At 32.4% G+C, this 22,143-nt stretch overlaps 1 protein-coding gene across 2 annotated transcripts; it reads right to left on the reverse strand.

The window, feature by feature from the left end:
* Positions 1-17,733: 17,733 nt before the first annotated feature.
* On the reverse strand, positions 17,734-21,499 carry LOC115705718 (serine carboxypeptidase-like 42). Of its 2 annotated transcripts, XM_030633133.2 has the most exons (10): positions 20,734-21,499; positions 19,837-19,944; positions 19,631-19,723; positions 19,445-19,537; positions 19,260-19,345; positions 18,875-19,153; positions 18,638-18,771; positions 18,431-18,523; positions 18,203-18,320; positions 17,734-18,103 (listed from the first exon to the last, which is right to left on the reverse strand). In XM_030633133.2, exons 1-10 carry the CDS (start codon positions 20,969-20,971, stop codon positions 17,936-17,938), a joined length of 1,410 nt encoding a protein of 469 aa, XP_030488993.1. In that variant the 5' UTR covers positions 20,972-21,499; the 3' UTR covers positions 17,734-17,935. The 2 variants fall into 2 exon arrangements, with proteins under 2 accessions (XP_030488993.1, XP_060962473.1); XM_061106490.1 differs by having other exon boundaries at positions 17,734-18,320; positions 20,734-21,403.
* Positions 21,500-22,143: the final 644 nt, after the last annotated feature.

Consider the following 22,143-nt stretch of genomic DNA (forward strand, 5'->3'; position numbering starts at 1 on the left):
GGAGCAACTTCTATCACTTCTACAATCACTTCCAGGAGAGATTAACCGCTTAACTGACATGGTGAGATCCTTATGTGATAATTCAATGACTCATGATTCAGAATGTAATAACTCCAATGATGAAAGTTATGAGAGTTGTTGGTACAATGAAGAAGGGTCATTATTTGAATACAAGGAGGATAATGAGCCTACAATTGAAGATCAAGATCCTTGTGAAGAGGAAATCATTGAATATGAAATCACAAGTGAGGGTATGGATAGCCAAGTGGAGAGTGAGCAACAAGAAGAAGGGTTGTTAGATGAAAGTGTAGAAACTGTGACATTGGAGGATGAAGAAGAACATGGCATCATTGTTTCGACTTCATCAATGATATTGACTGATAAACCACCAATGAATCCATATATTTCATCTACATCATATCATATCCTCTACGAGCTACGAAAGGCTTCTCCCCAAGCTCATCATCCAAAGTCTTATGTTGTTGGTGCTGATTTTGGTTCAAACTCATCACTTGCCAAGCTTGAAGGCAAGTACAACAACAATTTTCAAGTTGTCTTGCATGACGCTTATTACGGGCGTCAACCGCTTGTTGATGTGGCGCTCAGGTAAGTCTCTCTCAACCACAATTTTATAATAACACATTGGGGACAATGTGCATCTTTAGTTTGGGGGGAGAGATTTAATTTTTTTCAGTTTATTTCAGTTTTTTTTCGTTTAGTTAGTTTTTTGTTAGTGTCATGTATTGATATCTGAGCTGGAATATTGATTGAACTACTGTTATTCACTTGTGCAATGGATTAAAATCTTAATTGTGTGCTTGACTCATAACTTTTTGAATTAAATTGGATGTGTATTAGAAGGTTGCTCATGTAGATGTAAAATATTTATTTTTGACGCATATCACTTTTGTTCTACTTGGTTTGTGGAATGATTGATTGTACATGAAATAGAATTTGTTTGACATACTCTCTTGAAGCGAAATCCTTGATGATTTTTGTTTGGAAAGTGATTTAGGCAAGTTTTCTTTGGAACGATTGAGCCTTTCAAGCCTACCTAGAAATATTTACCATAGTATACCCAAAGTTGAGCCTTAGCCTGTTTTAAAAATTTTTCACCACTTAACTGAGCTGAATTTGTATCTTAAACTCTTTTCACCCTGAACATACCTTATTATGCCATGAGCCTTGAAGCAAGTTTGGGGGGATAAGTGATGTAAGTGGAAAAATAAAGTGTAAGAATGAGAGATTGAAAAAAAAAAAAGGAATAATATTGTGTGTTGTGCCTATGAAAAAGAAGAAAGAAAAAAAAAACAAAAAAAATGTCTTCTTGAAGAAGAAAAAGTTAAGAAAATTATGAGGTACACACATAAGAAAAATTGCAATCTCTTATTTCTGTTTTTGGGATATATGGAAAGAAAGCAAAATAAATGTCTAGGCTTGCTTGGTTAATAGTGCTTATGGTATAGTATAGCCTAAATGACTTCTCACCTACCCATGTACCTAAGCCATGTGATGTTAACCGAAAAAGACCTATTGATTCCAAATAGAAATTTGTCAACATTAGTGGAGAGAGGTATGTCATTCAAACTTATTGATCATGTGTTAGTGGGATGTTGGAAAGTTTAGAACAGTTGTGATATTGATGGCAATTGCGATGCTTTATGTTTGTATGAATTACTTACTTGTAAATTGCACATTCAACTTAGTTCTTAGAGTTGGCAAGTTGAAATTCTGGTTATTGATGGATTGAAGTTGTGCAGGTGGTGGTAACAATTAAATTGTTGGAAAGTTTAGCTATCATTGTCAGTTTGTTTTTAGATTAGTCTTAGTTTACTCAGGGACGAGTAAAGAGTCAGTTTGGGGGAGTTTGTTAGGCTATTTTTAGCCTATGTTTTGGATCTAATTTATGTGCGTTTTTAGCTGTGTTGGGACGGAATTACGCTTGTTTTCTATGTTTTCAGGTTCTTTGGAATAAAAGAGGTCTCGGGTGCAGAAATTCGTTAAAAGATGTGCTGAGCCGAAGAAAACACAATTTCTGAGTAATTGTGCACATCTGGCCGCGGCTAAACACAACCTGGCCGCGGCTAGATTTCGAGAATCTAGAGGCTTCAGTCGCCGCGGCGATGAAGAGGCTCGCCGCGGCCATTTAAAAGATACAGAGAGACCCCTTATTTTCAATTATCTCGCCGCGGCGAGAGGAAGCTTGGCCGCGGCGAGATCCCGTACGGACCAGGGGCATTTTCGTCCATCGAACCCTAAATTTCAGTTATAAATAGAAAACTGCGATTGGAAGTCTGGGAGAGCGATTAGAAACCCTAAAATACGGTGAGAGCGGCGGGGAAGAGCACGAGAGATTGAAGTGAAGATCCGTAATTCATCCACCAACAGTTCTTTTCTTTATTCCTCTTTAATTTATTTATGTTGAATATTGCTATAGGAATGGTTATGGATTTGTTTCTGAACTAAATTTCCCATTTAGGGAGGATGATGATTGTTGTTTAATGTTCTGCCTAGTTAATGTTTAATTACCATTCCTCAAGTCTTGTGTGTGAAATTATCTTAATTTGTTCTTAATTTCATGTTTAAGATTGATCACCTTGTGCATGCTCTATGATCTCAATTCGAAATCTGAAAAGTGAGAATTGAGAATGCTAAAATTAAGATAATCAATGTTCTATGTGAAACGAAAGTATTTGCATGACTTATGTGACGAGTAGATTATTACTTAATGCTGATTTCATGTTAGTTTAATTAAGGAATTAATTAGATAACAGGTGGTTTAGAATCTAGAAGATCTGAAAGGAGCTAGGTTATTTCATAATCTGTCATTCACTCCAAGAATAGGATAGTAATTAATCATTAACGACTTGGGTAAACAACAACAGGATTCTCCTCCCTATTATCTCATCTTGCTCAACTTTAAATTGCGTTATTAAGTTTTTTGAATTTCTTTCATATTTTACTATTTTTAAATCATAATTGCTTCCGATTTACTGAATAGAATCATAAGTATAATTTAGTGGTACTTAATCCAATTCCCTGTGGGATCGACCTCACCTGTGTGAGATTTACTACTTGATTGCGTATACTTGCGTAGTGTTTAAAATTATAGCAACATTATAATTAGCCTATGTTCCGGGTCTTTAAAGTTAGCATTATCTCGTCTATTGGTGTCTTTTGGAGCAGTTTTACGCTTGATTTTCATTATTTCAGGTTCCCGGGGTGTTAAAGTTCGAATTCAGTCAAATGGCGGAAAACTAGGACAAACTTGGAAAAAATTGGAAAATTCGGCTCCAGACGCATCAATAGTCGCGACCTCCAGAGAGCCAGGTCACGACCCTTTTTCCTGGTCGCGACCCTGGTCGCGACTTCGAGAATTGGCAGAAACTCGGTTTTTCGAGTTTTGCCTGTAGTCACGACCAGCTTAAATGCTAGTCGCGACTAGGTACGGAAATCGCAGATTTGACCTAATTTTGATTTTTCTCTCAATTGGAGGCACACCACTCATCCCTATATAAGGAATACGACATTGAAGGTCAGAGGCAAGCAAAAACAGACCTAATAGTGGAGGCAAGTGGAGAGGAAGCTATCTTGAAGACCCGGAGCGATACCACCTTCTAGTTTTTTTCTTTTACCCTTTTAATTCTTCTTTATGTTTGTTTTTATTTCTGAATTAATCATGGATGTTTTTAGAGTTATTATGAACTAAATTTCCCAATAAGGGAGGATGATGATTGTTGTTTAAGTTTATGCCTAGTTAATAAATAATTGCCATTCCTTCATCTTATGTGTGAATACTATCTTTATTTGTGTTTAATTCCATGTGCAAGCTTGATCACCTTTTACATGTTTAATGATCTCAATTCGAAATCTGAAAAGTGAGAATTGAGAATGCTAAAATTTGGATAGTCTAGGTTCTGATGTAAAACGAAAGTATTTACATAGCCTCAGTGACTAAAAGATTATTGCTTAATGCTGATTTTGTGTTGATTTAATTAAGAAGTTAATTAGAGAACATATTATTTAGAACCTAAAAGATCTGAAAAGAGTTAGGTTAATTTATAATCTGTCATTCACATTGAGACAAGGATAGCAATTAGGTATTAACATAGGTAGCTTATCAACAGGATTCACCTCCCTAATCTCTCATCTTGATTAATCTTCGTTTATTTTCTCTTTAATTTCTGAGTTATTTACTTCAAATTGCAATCTTATTATTTTACCGAATAGAATCATAAGTATAGTTTAGTAGTACTTAATCCAATTCCCTGTGGTTCGACCTCACTTGCGTGAGATACTACTTGATTGCGTACACTTGCGTATAAACATAATTTTCGTAACAGGCCTAACCGCCCCGACATGTACAATCTTCAACGGCTCGCTCACGGTCCATCAGCTCTAGCCTTGCCCTTACCTACACATAAACATAGCACTGTGAGTCAACAGACTCAGTAAGAAAAGCATAATAATATTCATACATAAAACCCCGGTCATGATCAGAAGCCCATACCCCTGATCATAACCCTAACTGCCGTGTCCAACACGATACTGAGTCCCCCTAACTGCCGTGTCCAACACGGTACTGAGTTCTGAACGTTCATAGGGACGGTACTATTGACAAGTAACAGCCTAATCGGTCGAACCGGTCATACTCCGGCTGCTAGTCATACTCCAGCCTGTACCGACGTGTTACAGTATCAGCCTGATCGGTCGAACCGGTCATACTCCGGCTGCTGGTCATACTCCAGCCTGTACCGACGTGATACGTCAAATAATACGGAACCACCAACCTAAGTATCAGCCTAATCGGTCGAACCGGTCATACTCCGGCTGCTGGTCATACTCCAGCCTGTACCGACGTGACACATTTGGATGGTTCGAAGCCAACATACATATCTAATATAATCTAACAGGCTTCCTACATGCACGCTGAACATGTAATCTACATATGCATACTGTTATACTAATCTTACCTCAATTCCGAATTCAAGTGTGCCGGTCAACCTGACTGGAACGAACTGCGCGGCGGATTACAGGCTCCTAAACCGTAAAAATCACAACACCGATAAGTGACACGCTAAATCACAACGGGGACAAAGGTTTTAAAACCAAACTTAACCTACTGTAACTTGATACAAAAAAACCCCCAAACTAGCAGGAAACAAACTGCCTGAAAACCTGAAACTAGCACGAAACGACCAGTTGAGAAAAACCGGTTTCTCACACTACTGTAAAATCCGGGCAACCGGTTTTACAAGTAGTGTAAAACCGGTTAGCCGGTTTTACCCAGAAAATCCACAAAAATCAATTCTCCAACCAAAACGTTTCCAAACTCAACCAAACTTTCCAGACCTGCTAATTAGACCCTAATAAACATTTTCCAAGTGGTAAAACAAAGCTTCATGCACAAAATCAAAATCCACCATTAAAGCTCCAAGCTTTGAGTTCAAAACTCAAACTTGGTTAAATCTAACAAACAAGCATCCAAACCAACTCAAATCTACTTAGACATGCATAAAATCACCTCTGAAAACTACAACAAACATCACAAAACAGCAGCAACAGATTTCAACAATTTTCTTTGAAAACCATAGTTTTGAGCCAAAATTTCATAACTTAATAAAATCAAGTAATCACCAGCCCTAACATGCTTGAATCAACATTTTAAATCAAAAATAAACCTCTGAAATCAACATCAAAATACAGCAGCAAGAACAACTCAAAAATAAGCATGCAAACCATTTCTTTTTCATCCAAAAATCAAGAAACTAAAAGAAAGGAAGCTAGGACAAGGATTACCTCTACAAGATTACTAAGAACTTGCTGAAAATCACAAGAATCAACCAAAGAAACCCAGCCCTAGCAGCTCCCAAGCTTGGCCGAAAAGAGAGAGAGAGAAAGAGCTTTGAAAAAATTCTAATTTTCTAACTTTGAAATTTTTGAATAATGAGAAAATAAAAATGCTATTTTAACTCTTTACTTCAGCCAAAAGAAATGCCACATACTCATATAATTTCACCATATAAAGTCCACTAAAGGACAAAATAATAATGGGACAAAATGACCATTTTGCCCCCTTCTCACTAAAATAGCATAACTAACACTAAAGGGGTATTTTGGGAAATTCTAAATTCCCGGCCATTCCCGACATTCCCAATGTCTAATAAACCGTCCCAAACTACTAACATACTAAGTTGTGATTTTACTGAGCCAAACACCGAGTTCCAAAATACCGGGCACCGGAAATGCAAAATTATGAAACTACTAAATGACATAAAAAAATGCATCTCTGAATTCAATAATAACAGTATAATAATTATTTAAATAGCTATAAATAATTTTCATAATTAAACGTGATTAACTGCTAATTTCCAAATTAAACTAAGCGGTCTTTACAGAAAATGTCATCAATCAGAATAATCATTGGACTAGCAGCGAGTCTAGATCTTGAGATTGAGCAGATGGATGTAAAGACTGCATTTCTTCATGGAGATTTAGAAGAAGAAATTTATATGCAGCAGCCTGAAGGTTTTGAGGTGAAAGGAAAAGAGGATCTTGTCTGTAGATTGCGTAAGAGTTTGTATGGTCTAAAACAGGCTCCACGACAGTGGTACAAGAAGTTTGATTCATTCATGGTGGATCGAAGCTATAAGAGATTAGCTGCAGATTCATGTGTCTACATCAAAAAATTTCCTAATGATAAATTTGTCATCTTATTACTATATGTCGATGACATGTTAATAGTCGGTCAGGATGGTAAGATGATAAATCAGCTGAAGAAAGAACTATCAGGAGTCTTCGATATGAAAGACTTGGGGGTAGCCAAACAAATCCTAGGAATGGAAATCATTCGTGACAGACCTTCTCGAAGATTATGGTTGTCACAGGAGAACTATGTTGAACGAATACTTGAGAGGTTCAACATGAAGGATGCAAAGTCAGTTTCTTCGCCACTTGGTGGCCAGTTCAGACTCACTAAGAAGTCATGTCCATCTTCGGAAGAAGAAAAGAGGAAGATGTTGGCTATTCCTTACTCTTCAGCAGTTGGAAGCTTGATGTATGCAATGGTTTGTACGAGACCAGATATTGCTCATGCAGTGGGAGTCGTAAGTCGTTTCCTTGCAAATCCGGGCAAGCAGCATTGGGAAGCTGTAAAATGGATCTTCAGATATCTGAAAGGGACATTAAAAATGTGCCTAAGCTTTGGGAAAGGAGAACCAATCTTGGAAGGGTATGCAGATGTTGATATGGCTGGTGATCTTGACGGTAGAAAGTCTACATCTGCATACATGTTTACTTTTGCAGGGGGAGCTGTGTCATGGCAGTCAAAGTTGCAAAAATGTGTTGCTTTATCTACCACAGAAGCAGAGTATATTGCTCTTGCAGAAGCTGGGAAAGAAATATTATGGATAAAGAATTTTCTCCAAGAATTGGGTTTGAAGCAAGAAAGGTACGTAATTCATTTCGATAGTCAAAGTGCGATTGACCTGAGCAAGAATGCTACTTACCACTATAGAACGAAGCACATTGATGTTAGATATCATTGGACTCGTGATGCACTTGAAAAGAAGCTATTCCAAGTGCAGAAAATTCATACAGACAAGAATGCAGCAGATATGCTAACAAAGGTGATTCCTCGGCATAAGCTTGAGTTGTGTTCCAAGCTTGCTGGGATGAGTTCTCGATGATGAAGACACAAATTCAATTCTTCCTCATGGATTGAAAAAGGGGGAGAATTGATGGGTAATGGTTGTTTTTCAACCATGTGAAAATATGGTTGTATTTTTCAACCATGTGAAAAAGTTACAATGGTAATTTTTGACTTGAGGCATATGCACATTTTAGACTATGCATTTAATGCAAGATTGATTTTTTGTGTCTTGTTCATACATCCAAGGAGGCCTATAAATAGAACTCCATCCCTTTCATTTGTTCATCCCATCACAACCATCACAAGCTATTCCAAGAGTGAAGAGTGAGGCTCTTGAGAGAGAAAAATAGTGAGAATACCTCTTAGTAAGAGAAATGTAAGAGAGTGAGAAAAAGAGAGTGTTAGACAATTTATATGTATAAACTGAAATATATATGTTTATGTATAAAATGCGGAATTAAATCAGACATATATACACTATGAATAAGGATCGAAATACCTCCCGCCATTGATTCTTGAGCTTCAAACCCACATAAGCTTGATCTGCAAAAGAAACCGATTGATGTGGGTAATCGGGCTTCCTCGCTCTCTCAACTCTCTTTAGATGGATTTTGCTGTTATGAACAGAATGAGTGAGGAGCTCGGGGACCGAGACCCTATATTTATAGGTGAGATACTCCATCAGTATCTGTGCCACATTAATTGTCAGAATATTTTGACAATTAATTCAGGAAATCAAATCAGGTAATGAATATAGAAATCTGACCATATATAGAATATTACGTAATTGATTCTGTCCAGATTCAATGAATATAAAATATTCATTTATCAGAATCAATAATATTATTTTATTTCCTTAATTAGAAATATTCTAATATTCTCCCACTTGGTCAGCATTTAAACTAAAACATTCAAACCCAAATGTTCCTCATTATATAATAAACATACGAATCATAGCGACATGTCCTCATTATAAGTCGAGTATTATCTTCCATGTATTACGATATATTTATTATATAACAATGTACTTTATGTGGCAATGTACTTAAGTGAATAAACCCTAACCCTTATGTTTATTCAGGTCCTCTTACGATAATTTTCTCAGATGAAATTAAGGTGCACATAAATATGAGAAAATATCGAAATTAGAGTTTCATTAAATAATTTTTGGTTGTACAAATAAAAAAAAACTGCATATGGGTTAACTGAATCCCATATTTACTTTATGATCCTTGAATTTGTGTTGCGGCATGCCTTTAGTCAAGGATCTATGCGATCACCCAATTCAGTTTGCGTGATTAATGACCACTTATCACGCCTTTTTATGGCTAAATACTTAATGTCGATATGCTAGCTTCGACCAGTACTCTTAAAGTTATTAGCCATAAATATTGTAGCTGAATTTATCGCAAAATTTTCTTAATGGCCTAATGAAACTGTAATTCTGAACTCTAGGCCTACTATGAAACTCTATAATACATCATACGAGATGTATCCTCAAAACAATAAATGAATCTGACTTCTATAGTGGAAATAACAATCAAGATTCTCTACAATATAACTTACTGGTAATTTTAAGGACGTAATAAAATATTGATTCATGTGAATCAATACAACCAGTGAAGTATGTTAGAATCTAATTGGTTAACTATATTTTCAGATGGTCAATTCATCTTAAAATATGTATGAATATAATTTTTAGTATCTTAAAGATACCTCATCACTTTATATGAAAAATAAAGTGGTCTTAACTTTAGTTATTCTGATACTACTTAACGATCCTGAAACAAATGTAATGCAAAGTCTTATTCAGACTCTTAGGCATACATTAGGCTTCTAAAATAGAAGCAAATGAATGTTCTTAATTTATTCTCACTCCAGATCATTTTTCAGATGCTGGTTCGAGTTGAATTTATCACACTTAAAGATAAAAGTTATATCTGATGAATAATACATAATTTTATTTAATCAGAGATGCTGTGGCTACTCTCTAATTAATTAAAATTATATATATTATTTATATTCCTTATCTCAAAATAATAATTTAAGATATGAATGATTTCAACTTATATAGAAAACTTTTATCATCATTTGCAAGTAACATATTGTCGACGTATAAAACAAATATTACTCCCACTAACTTTCTGGTATATAATTTTTTTCATAATTCTCTTTTTAAACCTAAAGGAAAATATGATATAATACCAATTTGTGAGATGTTTGTTTTAATCTATAGGTAGACACTTTAAGCTTGCATATGTTCACCACTATTAGAGGAAAATCTTTATGGCAGTCTATATACCTTCTCCTCTAGTTCACTATTTGGAATTGATTAATGAATTAAAACAAGCAACAAATGCCAAAGTCTATAATAGAATCTTTTATAAAAACAATTGAGAATGTAAATCTCCTTTGTTATTGATTCTTAGTTCAAAATGAACTTCTTAGCAATGAATATTCTTTTATATCTTTATGTTTCTCAATGTTGCCTAATGAATATTATTGGTGAAAAAATATATGCTCAATTAATTTTCTCCACCCCATTAGGCAACTTTACTAAAGATAAACTTTATTGCTATTTAAGATATTCATTTCTTCATTCATGGCATATTGTACTACAACTTCAATTCTTTATCATTCTATAATTTAATTTGTGTCTCAAATTAATATTGTAGTTGAACTCTTATTGTACAAAATGTGATCACTAGAATACATTGATCTTACTGTTCTAATAAGTCATCTTAAGGATGGACCAACAAACTCTTAAAAGAGCAAATGGTTCAATAACATGTTATTTTAGAAATTGTAAGCAATTACTAAATAACATAACTTATTAGAATTTTACCAATGACTTGTATATTATTAATGATTAGTTATGAATTCTCAATAACCATTAATCTTAAGGGTTGTTGTGAATCATAATTAATCTAACACTTGAGGTGGAAGTTTGAGAAAATATGAATGATCTTTCTCGGAAACTAGGTTCCTAGATTGATCACTCCCACTGATCAAGTTAATTCTTAATTCCACAATTCTAGTGTTGTGAGATGGATAATGAAATATGTAACCCTTAAACCTTATAGCTTTTCAAATGAAATATGCTCATTTATGGTTTAGGGCCCAGATCTTTTCTTTGACAATTGTACTCTAACTATATATGGGTATTTATAAAATGTGTACATGTCATCAAGTCGGTTTTCAACCTTATCACAACTCAAAATATGTTTGAGAAACAACTTTGGCTAGAACACGATTCGATATGTACACCCCATTGTTGAGTATCAATAGACAAAGATTTAGGAAAGATTGGAGTTTGCTATGTAGGCTCCACCCCATGTCCAAAAAATGGTTAGTTTCTTAAATCTGTTACACACTATAATTTGGGTGTACCAAGCATATGTATCGGGCAATGAACCCATGCTTTTAAGGAAACTTTACAAATAGACTGGGAGTTTATCCATACTCACGAATTTTAATGTAGTATTCTCCATTTTATATTTGATCTCACTATCTTAATATGCAAAATGCACTATTTCTCTACTTAAGATTTAAATGTCTTTGAAACATATAAATCTATACTTTTGTAAAAAAATTATTTATGTGAGTAATCGTTAAAAAGGAGATGCAAAATTTGAGTCGATGTCTTCAAAATTAATTGACTTGTATGATTTCTAATATGATAGAATTCTAGTATGCACCGATTTTGACTTGTTGGAATACATATTCTTAATGAAATTCACACAAGTTCTAAATAAAATTAGTAAAATCAAGTGTAATGAAGATCCCCACCATTTACTAACATTTATTCTATTTATGGAGATATGTTCCATAATTTTTGGTGCTATAATGTAGAAGAATTCTTATTAATAACACATTTCTTATTGTCAGATTGAACTTGCATATCTTTATGAGTGACATCATTTGTAGTAAAGACCTCTAAATGTGTCTAAATCAAGTTTCAATAGAATCTTGGAACATAAAGGTCTTTGCCAATTTTAAAACAAAGCCACTACTATATTGCTTGTTCCTTAAACTTCTAAATGTGAGAACTTATCTTGTCTGTGGATAAGATTTGCTCACAGTTACTGACTTTCTTAGGTTTATTTGTAAACCTTGCAAGAAATTATGAATGTGGAATAACATTCTAAAATAATCCACTATGTGTTAATAATCACATTAACTATATTAGAATGAATTCATACACAATAAATTAAAATTTATTGATGATAATAAAGTGTGATTTATTTTTCTTAATTATACAGTAAAAACTGTACATTTTAGATTAAGTTATCAGAATAAATTTTTTTGGAAATTTCTACTGGTATGGAAGAAATTTATGAATAGTGATGTAATAAAATTACATATATAGTTTTGAGGTTTAAATGAATCATGTTTTTACCAATGAATAAACATGCTTAAATATGAAATCTTATTAAACAAAAATTGCATGTGGGCTAAATTTTTAATTTAATAAGATTAGATTTAGATGTAGATTATGATAGATTTACACAATTTATGAAAAACTTAAAGTTTAATATTTCTATCTTAATGAAAGGTATGAAACACTTAATTATTTATAAATGTTTCAAAATTTTATACTTTATGATAAAATTATTAAATTAAATCTACATAATTTCCCGTGGGATAAATTAAGAGAATTTAATTTAACATATTAATTATGTAAATATAATAAAATCCCTGTAGGGTAAGATTATTATGTTCACATAATTCATGTCCATTATGTGATCTTGATCCACTTAATGTATATAATTTTATATAATTAAGGATGCTGTGGCTACTCCCTAATTATTTAAAATTATGTGGTTCACTAGACACCAAAGTATAAACTGAAGATTAAAATTTTACTAAATCCAAAATTGCCTGTGGGCTAAATTTTAAATTTAATAAAATTAGATGAACTTTATGATAGATTTAATTAAACAATTAGTTTTGGAAAATGAAGGTTTATTATCTATCTTTAATTAAATTTGTGATAACACTATTAAATTAAATCCCCATAACTCCCTGTGGGGTAAATTAAGAGAATTTAATTTAACATATTATCCTAATTAATTATACAAATATAATAAAATCCCTGTGGGGTAAAATTATTATACCTATATAATTGATTACAAGTTATGTCCATTAAGGTGAATTTTAATTAATATATAATTTTATACAAATAAGGATGTTGTGGCTACTCCCTAATTATATAAAATTATATTTTCACTTTGACATTAGGTATTGGGCTCTACCTAAAAGTAATTTCGTTATTAACATAGTAGACAATCACTGAGATTAATGCTCCTAGTGTGGTCGTCCGAAGATCATTAAAAACCGTTCTAGATATGAGCATTTGTCCCAAATTCATGTTTACATTTTATTCATATTTTATTCATTTTAGGAAGTTTTATGAATAATTTTATGAAGTTTTATGAAACTTAATGTGCTATATAAAATATTCAACCTATCTTAATGTTTGAATATTTCTAAATATATCTAGCACTATAAAAGGAATTTATGTATAGCATTTAAATCATACAAATCTAAATTAATTGCATTAAACATAAATTTGCCAAATAAATACAAATTAATACAATTATTGTATGATAAGAAATTAAATGCTTAATTCCATAATATATAATTAATTATGCATTTATGACCATATAATATCTTAAATATTTGCACTAATAATTAATTTGTATAAATAAGGTAAATATATAAATTAGTACAATTAATTATATGAAATGAATTAAATGCAGAATTAAAGAATGTACTTAATGGCAGATTTTTCAAAATTAATTTAGATAATAAAATGCATAAATTTGGTAATATATAATTAAATGCACAAATTAGCACAATTTTTACATGCCTAAATAAATCATGTAATAAATTACCAAATTGAACAAATTTCCATTTTCAATTTATACTATATATATGTATTAAACAAAAATGGAAAATTAACTAAATGCAATTTATTGACTAAATTAACACAAAAATAGGAAAATAATTAATATTCTAAATAAATAAAAAATTTATAAAAAATTCGGAATTTCCCCCCCCCCCCCCCCCCTTTTTTTTTTTTTTTTTTTTTTTTTGAAAAAACACACTGCCTGTAAACGACATGTCATTTTTTGCAAAAAGCAAAAACGACACGTCGTTTTCCATTCTGACGGGCGCTGAAAAAGCCTGAATAAAAGACACGTCATTTCCCAAAGGGAAAAACGACACGTCGTTTTGTACAATGAAGAGCTGCCCAAAAATACGAAAAACGACATGTCGTTTTCCACAGGGAAAAACGACACGTCGTTTGGGAAAACGACAGCAGCCAATATAACATGAAAAACGACATGTCGTTTTTCCACTCAGTGGAAAACGACACGTCGTTTGGGCTGTCTTCCTCAGCCAAACTGGGTCATTTTGACCCGTTTATCAGTCACGCGGGTCCGACGGACCCGACCCAAACCCGATCGAAAATTGCGTTTCCGATGACCAAATTGCGTGTTTTCAAATCTAAAATGTTCTAAATCAAATAATAAAGAGATCCACATAGATTTTATGGACGAAAAACACGAAAAAATATAAACTTTAATATCGCGAAGTTAATCGGGTCCGAAAAAGTTTTAATTGAAAAAATTTTCCATCCTTAAGTTTTTCAATGGATTTTCAATGCTTAGATCGATCTATAATACTATACGAATATAGTAATATATTTAGAATTCGAAATAAACACCAAAAAAGTAAAAAACGGAAAAATTAAACTTTATTTACACCCGATAACTTTATGTTATATATATATGCATGTATATACATAATGAAAATGAATATTATGAATGTATTATGCAATAAAGCATAAATATAATATACAATATATATATATAAACATATATACATATGTATGTAAACATACCAAAAAATGAAAATTATATATACCGAACGTCTATGTATATAGTATATATATATATGAATGGTATGAATAAAGATATATATATACTGATGAAAATGTATATATAATATAAATGGTATGAATATAAGTATATATGTATACACACGAACTGAACCGAAAACAAATATATATATATAAACAGTGTATATGTGTATATATATAAAGCTCAACCAAAATTAAGGCAGAGATAAAACCGCTCTGATACCAACTGTTAGACAATTTATATGTATAAACTGAAATATATATGTTTATGTATAAAATGCGGAATTAAATCAGACATATATACACTATGAATAAGGATCGAAATACCTCCCGTCATTGATTCTTGAGCTTCAAACCCACATAAGCTTGATCTGCAAAAGAAACCGATTGATGTGGGTAATCGGGCTTCCTCGCTCTCTCAACTCTCTTTAGATGGATTTTGCTGTTATGAACAGAATGAGTGAGGAGCTCGGGGACCGAGACCCTATATTTATAGGTGAGATACTCCATCAGTATCTGTGCCACATTAATTGTCAGAATATTTTGACAATTAATTCAGGAAATCAAATCAGGTAATGAATATAGAAATCTGACCATATATAGAATATTACGTAATTGATTCTGTCCAGATTCAATGAATATAAAATATTCATTTATCACAATCAATAATATTATTTTATTTCCTTAATTAGAAATATTCTAATAGAGAGTTCCTACAAAATTATGAGAAATATTTTGTAGAGAGATGGTGAGATTGCCACACTAGTGAGTGTGAGAGATTTGAGTGTATTCCTCAAGTATTTGTCAAAACTTGAGAGTGTAATATTGTGTACCCATTATTATTGTTATAGTGGAAGGTTTGCCGTGGTTTTTATTAGCCACGAGATAATTTCTTGGCGTGCATTTAGTCCTTTGATTATTATTCATAAAGTACTATTTACATTGGAAGATATCCAAAAATTCTGAATATGCTCTGTGATTGCAGCTTTGACTGATCTTTCACATCAGAAAGAAATTTTGGAGTCCCCATTGTATTTTCCCGCAAATATTGATCCTGAAGGGGAATTGGAATACTATCCTTTATTCCCAACAGTCCAAAACTTCTATGTCAATTAATCGATGGTTGCATAACCAATGTGACCAATACTTCGGAGGCCAACGTTCAAATTGCTCTTTAGTACTAGAAACAAAGATACTTTAGCACTTAAATTAAATGGTATATAAACTTTCTTCCAGAGAAATTATTTTAAAAGGAAAAACTAAACCTAACGTTCTTCCATAAAAATTTCAAGCATCGAAGCCATGATGTCTCAAACTTCCCAAATCCTACAAGCTATGCATACTAAAATGGTAAATGCTGCATACTTCAATATATGATTCCTTTTGAGAATAATTATTGTCTTAATGATGGTTTAGAAACTAATACAGCTTTGCAAAGTAAAGAACAATTTAAGTTCAATCTAGATATGGTACAATCATTTTTATTTTTATAGTAGGGTGTTTTATATTTGAATTTTTATAATTTTAATTTATTCATATTTACTTATTTTATTCAGTTAATATGTAAGAATTATATTAAAGTAATTTATAATTCACATACTTAGCTTCAAGTTTTTTATACTTTATATTTTATTAATATGGTGTAGAAACTATGAAAGATATAAGTAACAGAGTTAATTCGTTTTACTTATTTCAAATGTTTGTTTATAAAATATTAAGTAATTTGCGGTATAAATACTTAAATTTAATTCTCGGTTAAATGGTTGCAAATAAATACTTAAGTTTAATTTTTTGTAGTAATAATATCTAAGTTATATTTCTAGAATTAGGGGTATTCATTGAATCAGATCCAATAGATTTGGACCAAACCAATCCAATCCAATTATTTATTGGATATTAATTTTTGTCATCCGATCCAATCTAATCGAATTTCGTCATCCAATCTGATCTGATCATGTATTGGATTGGATCGGTTCCAACCTTTAGATGCATTGACTGGTTTTTTATTGGATTGGATTAGATCCATCCAATCTATTTTAACTACCGTTTAAGTTGATTTTATTAAATATATATATATAAAAAATATAATTTAAAACTTAATAATCTAACATACATAATAAACATTAGTTTAGTCCAACCTAATTCTCATGATCTGATAATAAAACCACTAAAAATAAAATTTATTCAATACGCATTGACAGTTTTATTAGTATTTAGGAAGATGAGAGTTAATATTTTAGATCTAAGATTTATTTTTCTTTAATCTTTAAATGTATACTAAATTAATTAATATATATTTTTAAATAAAATATATTAAATATATAAAATTATAAATATATTTTAAAAATATATAAATATAATTAGATGATAATTGGATCGGTTTGGTCAGTTATGCATTAGATAGGATGTCCCATCCAACAACCGATCTGAGCCGATTAGATTTTCAAAATTTACATCCGATCCAATCTAATTATGATTGAATATCCGATTCTATTAGATCGGTCAGTTCATACTCTTATCTAGAACACTCTTAAGTACGTTAAATGTTAATAAACAAATCTGGTGCATTATTTATGTGATGCTCCTACGTGTAATGAGCTTGGTAACTTTATAGTGTGCCTAACCCAATTAAGACTTGTATGTTACAAGTTGGTTGTCCTAAACTTCCATGTAAATAAGTCGATGGTTATTAATTCCACAACCAAATGAATGATGTGGTACTATGAAAATTCATCAATAATACCCATACATAAACTGTAAACGAACACACCCAAATGCATAACTAGAGGGAAATGAACTTCACTATCTAAGATTACAAACCAAAACCTCCATTGGAGGACTCGTATTTATAACTAGAGTAAATTCATTTGCACAAGTTCTTACTTCAACATAGCAAAAAGGAAAGTAAAATAAAATAATAGCTTGTAAATTAGAGCTAATAGAGCTCTACTATAAATAGTTTTCTAGACAATTTGTAAAAGGGTTGAAAAAATTGTAAAGAGAACCTTATATTATAAATACAACCATCATTTTATCTGCAAGTGCAACCTAATTATCTTCTTCAAGTTTAAAACAAAAATTCCAAAATATTCCATAAGAAGAACAGTTAATCAAGAACCTCGTGGCAAGTCTGTCCAACTACACAAAGAAGGAATGTAGAAATTGCTTAATCACATTTTAACAATTTTGCAAAATACAATCAATTGTTTTCCCTTTCTTTCTTTGATAAATATTCCATGAAAACTAACCAATCACTATTATCATCTTTCCTTATTGCCTTTATGAAAAGCAAATTTTCTATATTCTTCAACTAAAAAGAAAAAAGCTACTAATCTTCCACTCAATAGTAACTCTTCTCAATCATCAATAGAAGGACGGGTATTGTTTGGCAGCCTTCGGCCGCTGACGAACGAGCTGAACAGATGCAATGCTCTGGAAGGCTGTGCATATGGCACCATATGTGCAGCCCCTCTTACTGTGGCAAAAGTCAGCAGATTTCCATACTCGGTAGCCCAGCCTCCAACCTGTCGAAAAACATGGCACGCATTAACACCACTCATAAGATTCATGACTCGAACATGAACACCAAAGAAATCAAGAAGTTTGTTGCAGCATTGGGTTACCTGGCCTTTGTGAAACCAAGCTCCATATGGTACTGTAATCTTGAAATTCAGATCGTGTGCTAGTTCACGGATGAGTGTTCTTGAACCTAGTAAAGGCACCACGGAATCTTGATCGCCACTGCATTTGGTTATGGTTAGTGATAATGTTTAGTAATGGAAGAATGGTAGATAAAACTGAGTTTGGGACTTTCATTTTTTTATTCATTTGTACAAAGGTAGAAACTTTACCTAAAAACCCAAACTGGAATGTGATTTTGAACTATTCTTTTGAGCAATGGTAGGATGTTTATGTTACCATCTGTGTCACTGTAATTCAAAACTCTGTAATAACACAAGAAACATGAAAAGATTGGTCAAGACATATAAGACAATGACATGGTCACTCAAGTGAGTTTGCTTTTGGGAGTTAGTGAACCATGAATTATGGCCACTTACCCACTACACATGGACCAGCTGTAAGGTAAATTTGTTCGGTTGGCATGAAGAGCTTTCTGAACCTCGGGAAGGTTAAAATAGAAACGCCTTTCGTAAGTCATGCACACATCAACACCGACGCTTATCTTAGTAGCCTGCAGAAGAAGAGATGGGACACAAAGATGATTACTTTTATTTTTTTGAAAAAAAAAAATCAAATGGAAGAAAGCAATGAATGAAAAGAATCAGTTGGAATACCAATTTTCGCAACCTCAGCTCTTGCTCGACTATGGATGGATAACAAACATCAAGGATCACGTCGTAATTGTTTATGTACTGACCAACTATGTCATTGGCTTCAGATAAGGCTGTGTTGCAAGACTGTGTTACATTGTGGGGACTTGCAAAGACATAATCGTCGAAATCACATTCGTTCATGATGGTGAGACCGACTTCATCAGAAATCATTCCATGTGACCAAAAGAATTCATATGTAGCTGGAACATCCCTATCAAGTCTGAGTAGAGGATTCCCAATCTAACAAGACAAGAGAAGTTGGTATGAAAAATTTCAGATGAAATTAATAAAGAAAATGTTGAAAGAAGCTAAGCAGAGTATATAAAAAAGCTAAAGAATGTCTTACAGCAATTCCTTTAATATTGAACTTGAAACCAGTTGAATGTTCATTGTAATCCAATAAAGCAATAGCTAATTGTGGTATGTAGTGCCCTATAATGAAAAGTTACACAGATATATATATAAATGTATATCATGAAGAAAACAAAGCACAAAATTTTTAAAAATAAATGATCTTAGCTATTGTCAAACCTGCATAGCTTTCTCCTGTAAGAAACAAATCTCTAGATCTGAAAGACGGGAATTTCTCGTACCATTTCAAGAAGAATACACGCATGTCATTCGCTGTAATCAAAAGGAACAACTAGATACTTCAAAGCCAAATAACAGACACCGAAAAACAAAGCTGAGAAGCACAATAGATGCTTGTAAGATTACCAGTGGAAGCATCGCCGGCATTATAATCTGAAGATGTGTTCGAGTATGACCATCCCACACCAGCAGGAGACTCAATAAAGAGGAGATTTGATGCTGCAAAACATAAGGACAATAATAAATACAGATGGGATTCATTCCACTACGATTATACATGTATATCAGTCTTTGCAATTTATGTGTCCAAGCTACAATCCTTCATATCATACCTCTGTTCCATGACATTGAATTTCTGCGAAGTCCTCGGCCATTGCCTTTCGGATAGAATGGACCCAATTCTGTAAATGCTCCTCCACCTATAGATGAACAACCAGGACCTGAACACGAAGAAAGTAACTATCACTGGCTAAACTAAGAGATTTCATATCTTGTTGTATTGTAAGATTACCCCAATACCAAGTTAGATTACCAATAATCCATTCCAATAGCTAAAGGGTCAACAATCAATAGCATTACATTCTTAACAATTGTTCCAACTAGAATGTCTTTGATGCAGAAAAAAAGAAGCTTTTTTACAATCCCATCAGTTTAAATTTGTTGAAACACCTTCATTTCCTTTGTCTTTCTCCCATATTTAACATTTTGTAATTGGCATTTTCTTTTGGTAAAAAGTTTTCTTCTTTAACTGTTTTGAGAGAAATCATATGGCGCAAGATTCTTTTCTTGACCGGTTTTCTAATAAGATTTGGAGCTCAGGTCCAGACTGCTGTTTATTTCCCAAAACCAACCACCCAAAATTAGCTCCATTTCAAAATTCAAAACCAGATGTACTATAGATAAAATAAAAAAAAAAAAATAAAGGCACAAACTTTGAAATGAGAGAGAGAGAGAGAGAGAGAGAGAGAGAGAGAGAGAGAACAAGATACAAATGCATAGGGAACATGAACATCTCAGAGAAAGAAATGAATGAGAAGGTGAAATAATAGAGATAAGCACACACTCCAACAAGGAAAAGAAAATGAAGAATGAAAGGAACCAATAACTCCACAACCAAGGTCCAAAAGAAACAAAAACCAAAAACTCCCCTTTTCTTTTTTGCCTATTCAGATTTGAAACTAGTTGAAAAGGCATGAAATTCAATTGAACAGGAGGAAGAAAAATCAAACCTCCATTGAGCCAGAGTGTAAGGGGCTTTTTATCAGGCACCTTATCTGCTTCAACAAAGTAATAAAACAAGCTCCTTCCAGCTTTGACATCCACATCAACATACCCTGCATATTGTCTAAACCCAACTTTGGGCTGTCCTGGTAATCCCACCACCAGATCCTCAACTGGGTATGCCTCAACTCCAACCACAATCAACCAAACACAAACACAGCTCAACACAACACCACCAACACCCATTTTGGAGAATCCCAAGATTCTCACAAACCAAAAACACAACCTTTCTTCTATTCATTCCTTTTACATAATTCTCCTTATTTATATACAAAATTTTCTTATCTATTATTTCCTTAAGAAAACAAACTAAACTTAAAAGGGCACGTGATTCCTGGCTTGCTTTAACAAAATGGCTACTAAAATAGTTTATTGAAAGAATCGAGTTTGATACAATGGACCAATGGCTATAACGACAGAATAAATTTAATAATAAAGAAAAAGAAAGATTGAATTTTTCTTTAGTTTATTGGGAAAAAAATTATTGGTTTCTTACTTGTTTGACTTGGAAGAAATTTTTGTTTACAACTGCGGATGAGTCAATACAATAGTATTTTCTTTGTGTTGTCCGGTTACTTAGTATCCACTTACAACTTTCAATAGATAATAATGAGATAATTGATATTAACAACATTTTGAATTTGTAGTTTTGTAATGGTAAAATAAAACCCAATTGTCAATTTCCAAAGATGATTAAGATATTTATGGTGGTCATCTCTATCTCAACGTAAAAATGTGAGGAAATAAATAAACAAATAAAGACATGTTCAAAGCTCAAACCAACTCAAGCGGTAAAGGTGTGTTCTAATATTTTAGCCAATTTTTTTACACCAAAAATATACACAAATAACTAATTATGAATTCATAAACGATTTGTAAATTTGAATTTAAAATTGTGTTTTCCTAATATCAATTTTATTTTTTTTAATCTATTTCATTAGATATTTATTCTTTATTAGCTGTTGTTTGGTAGTAATTCTTACAGTACTATTCCGTAATTGGAAAATAGTGTACTCACACACTAATAACATCTGTTACTAGTTTAGGAAATTATATTTGGACAGAGCTTGTTGGCAATTTTTAAGTTCTTCTATAACAACAAATTTATCTTAATAAATTATGTCTTTCTTTAAAAAAAAAAAAAAGTATACACATAATATTTTATCCAATTTTTATACAATACTTGCTTCGAGTTTTCTTTCAACTACACAAATCTATTGGGACAGGATTGAAATTAATATCTTTAGTTTTTATTTATTTTATAATATTAATTTTTATTAGGGTTATTTATTATATACTTTTAAAAAGAAGAGTTTTTAGTCTTTGGTTCATGATGTAGTTCTTTAAAATTATTTATG

Source organism: Cannabis sativa, chromosome X (assembly GCF_029168945.1).
Source record: "Cannabis sativa cultivar Pink pepper isolate KNU-18-1 chromosome X, ASM2916894v1, whole genome shotgun sequence".
Taxonomy (NCBI): domain Eukaryota; kingdom Viridiplantae; phylum Streptophyta; class Magnoliopsida; order Rosales; family Cannabaceae; genus Cannabis; species Cannabis sativa.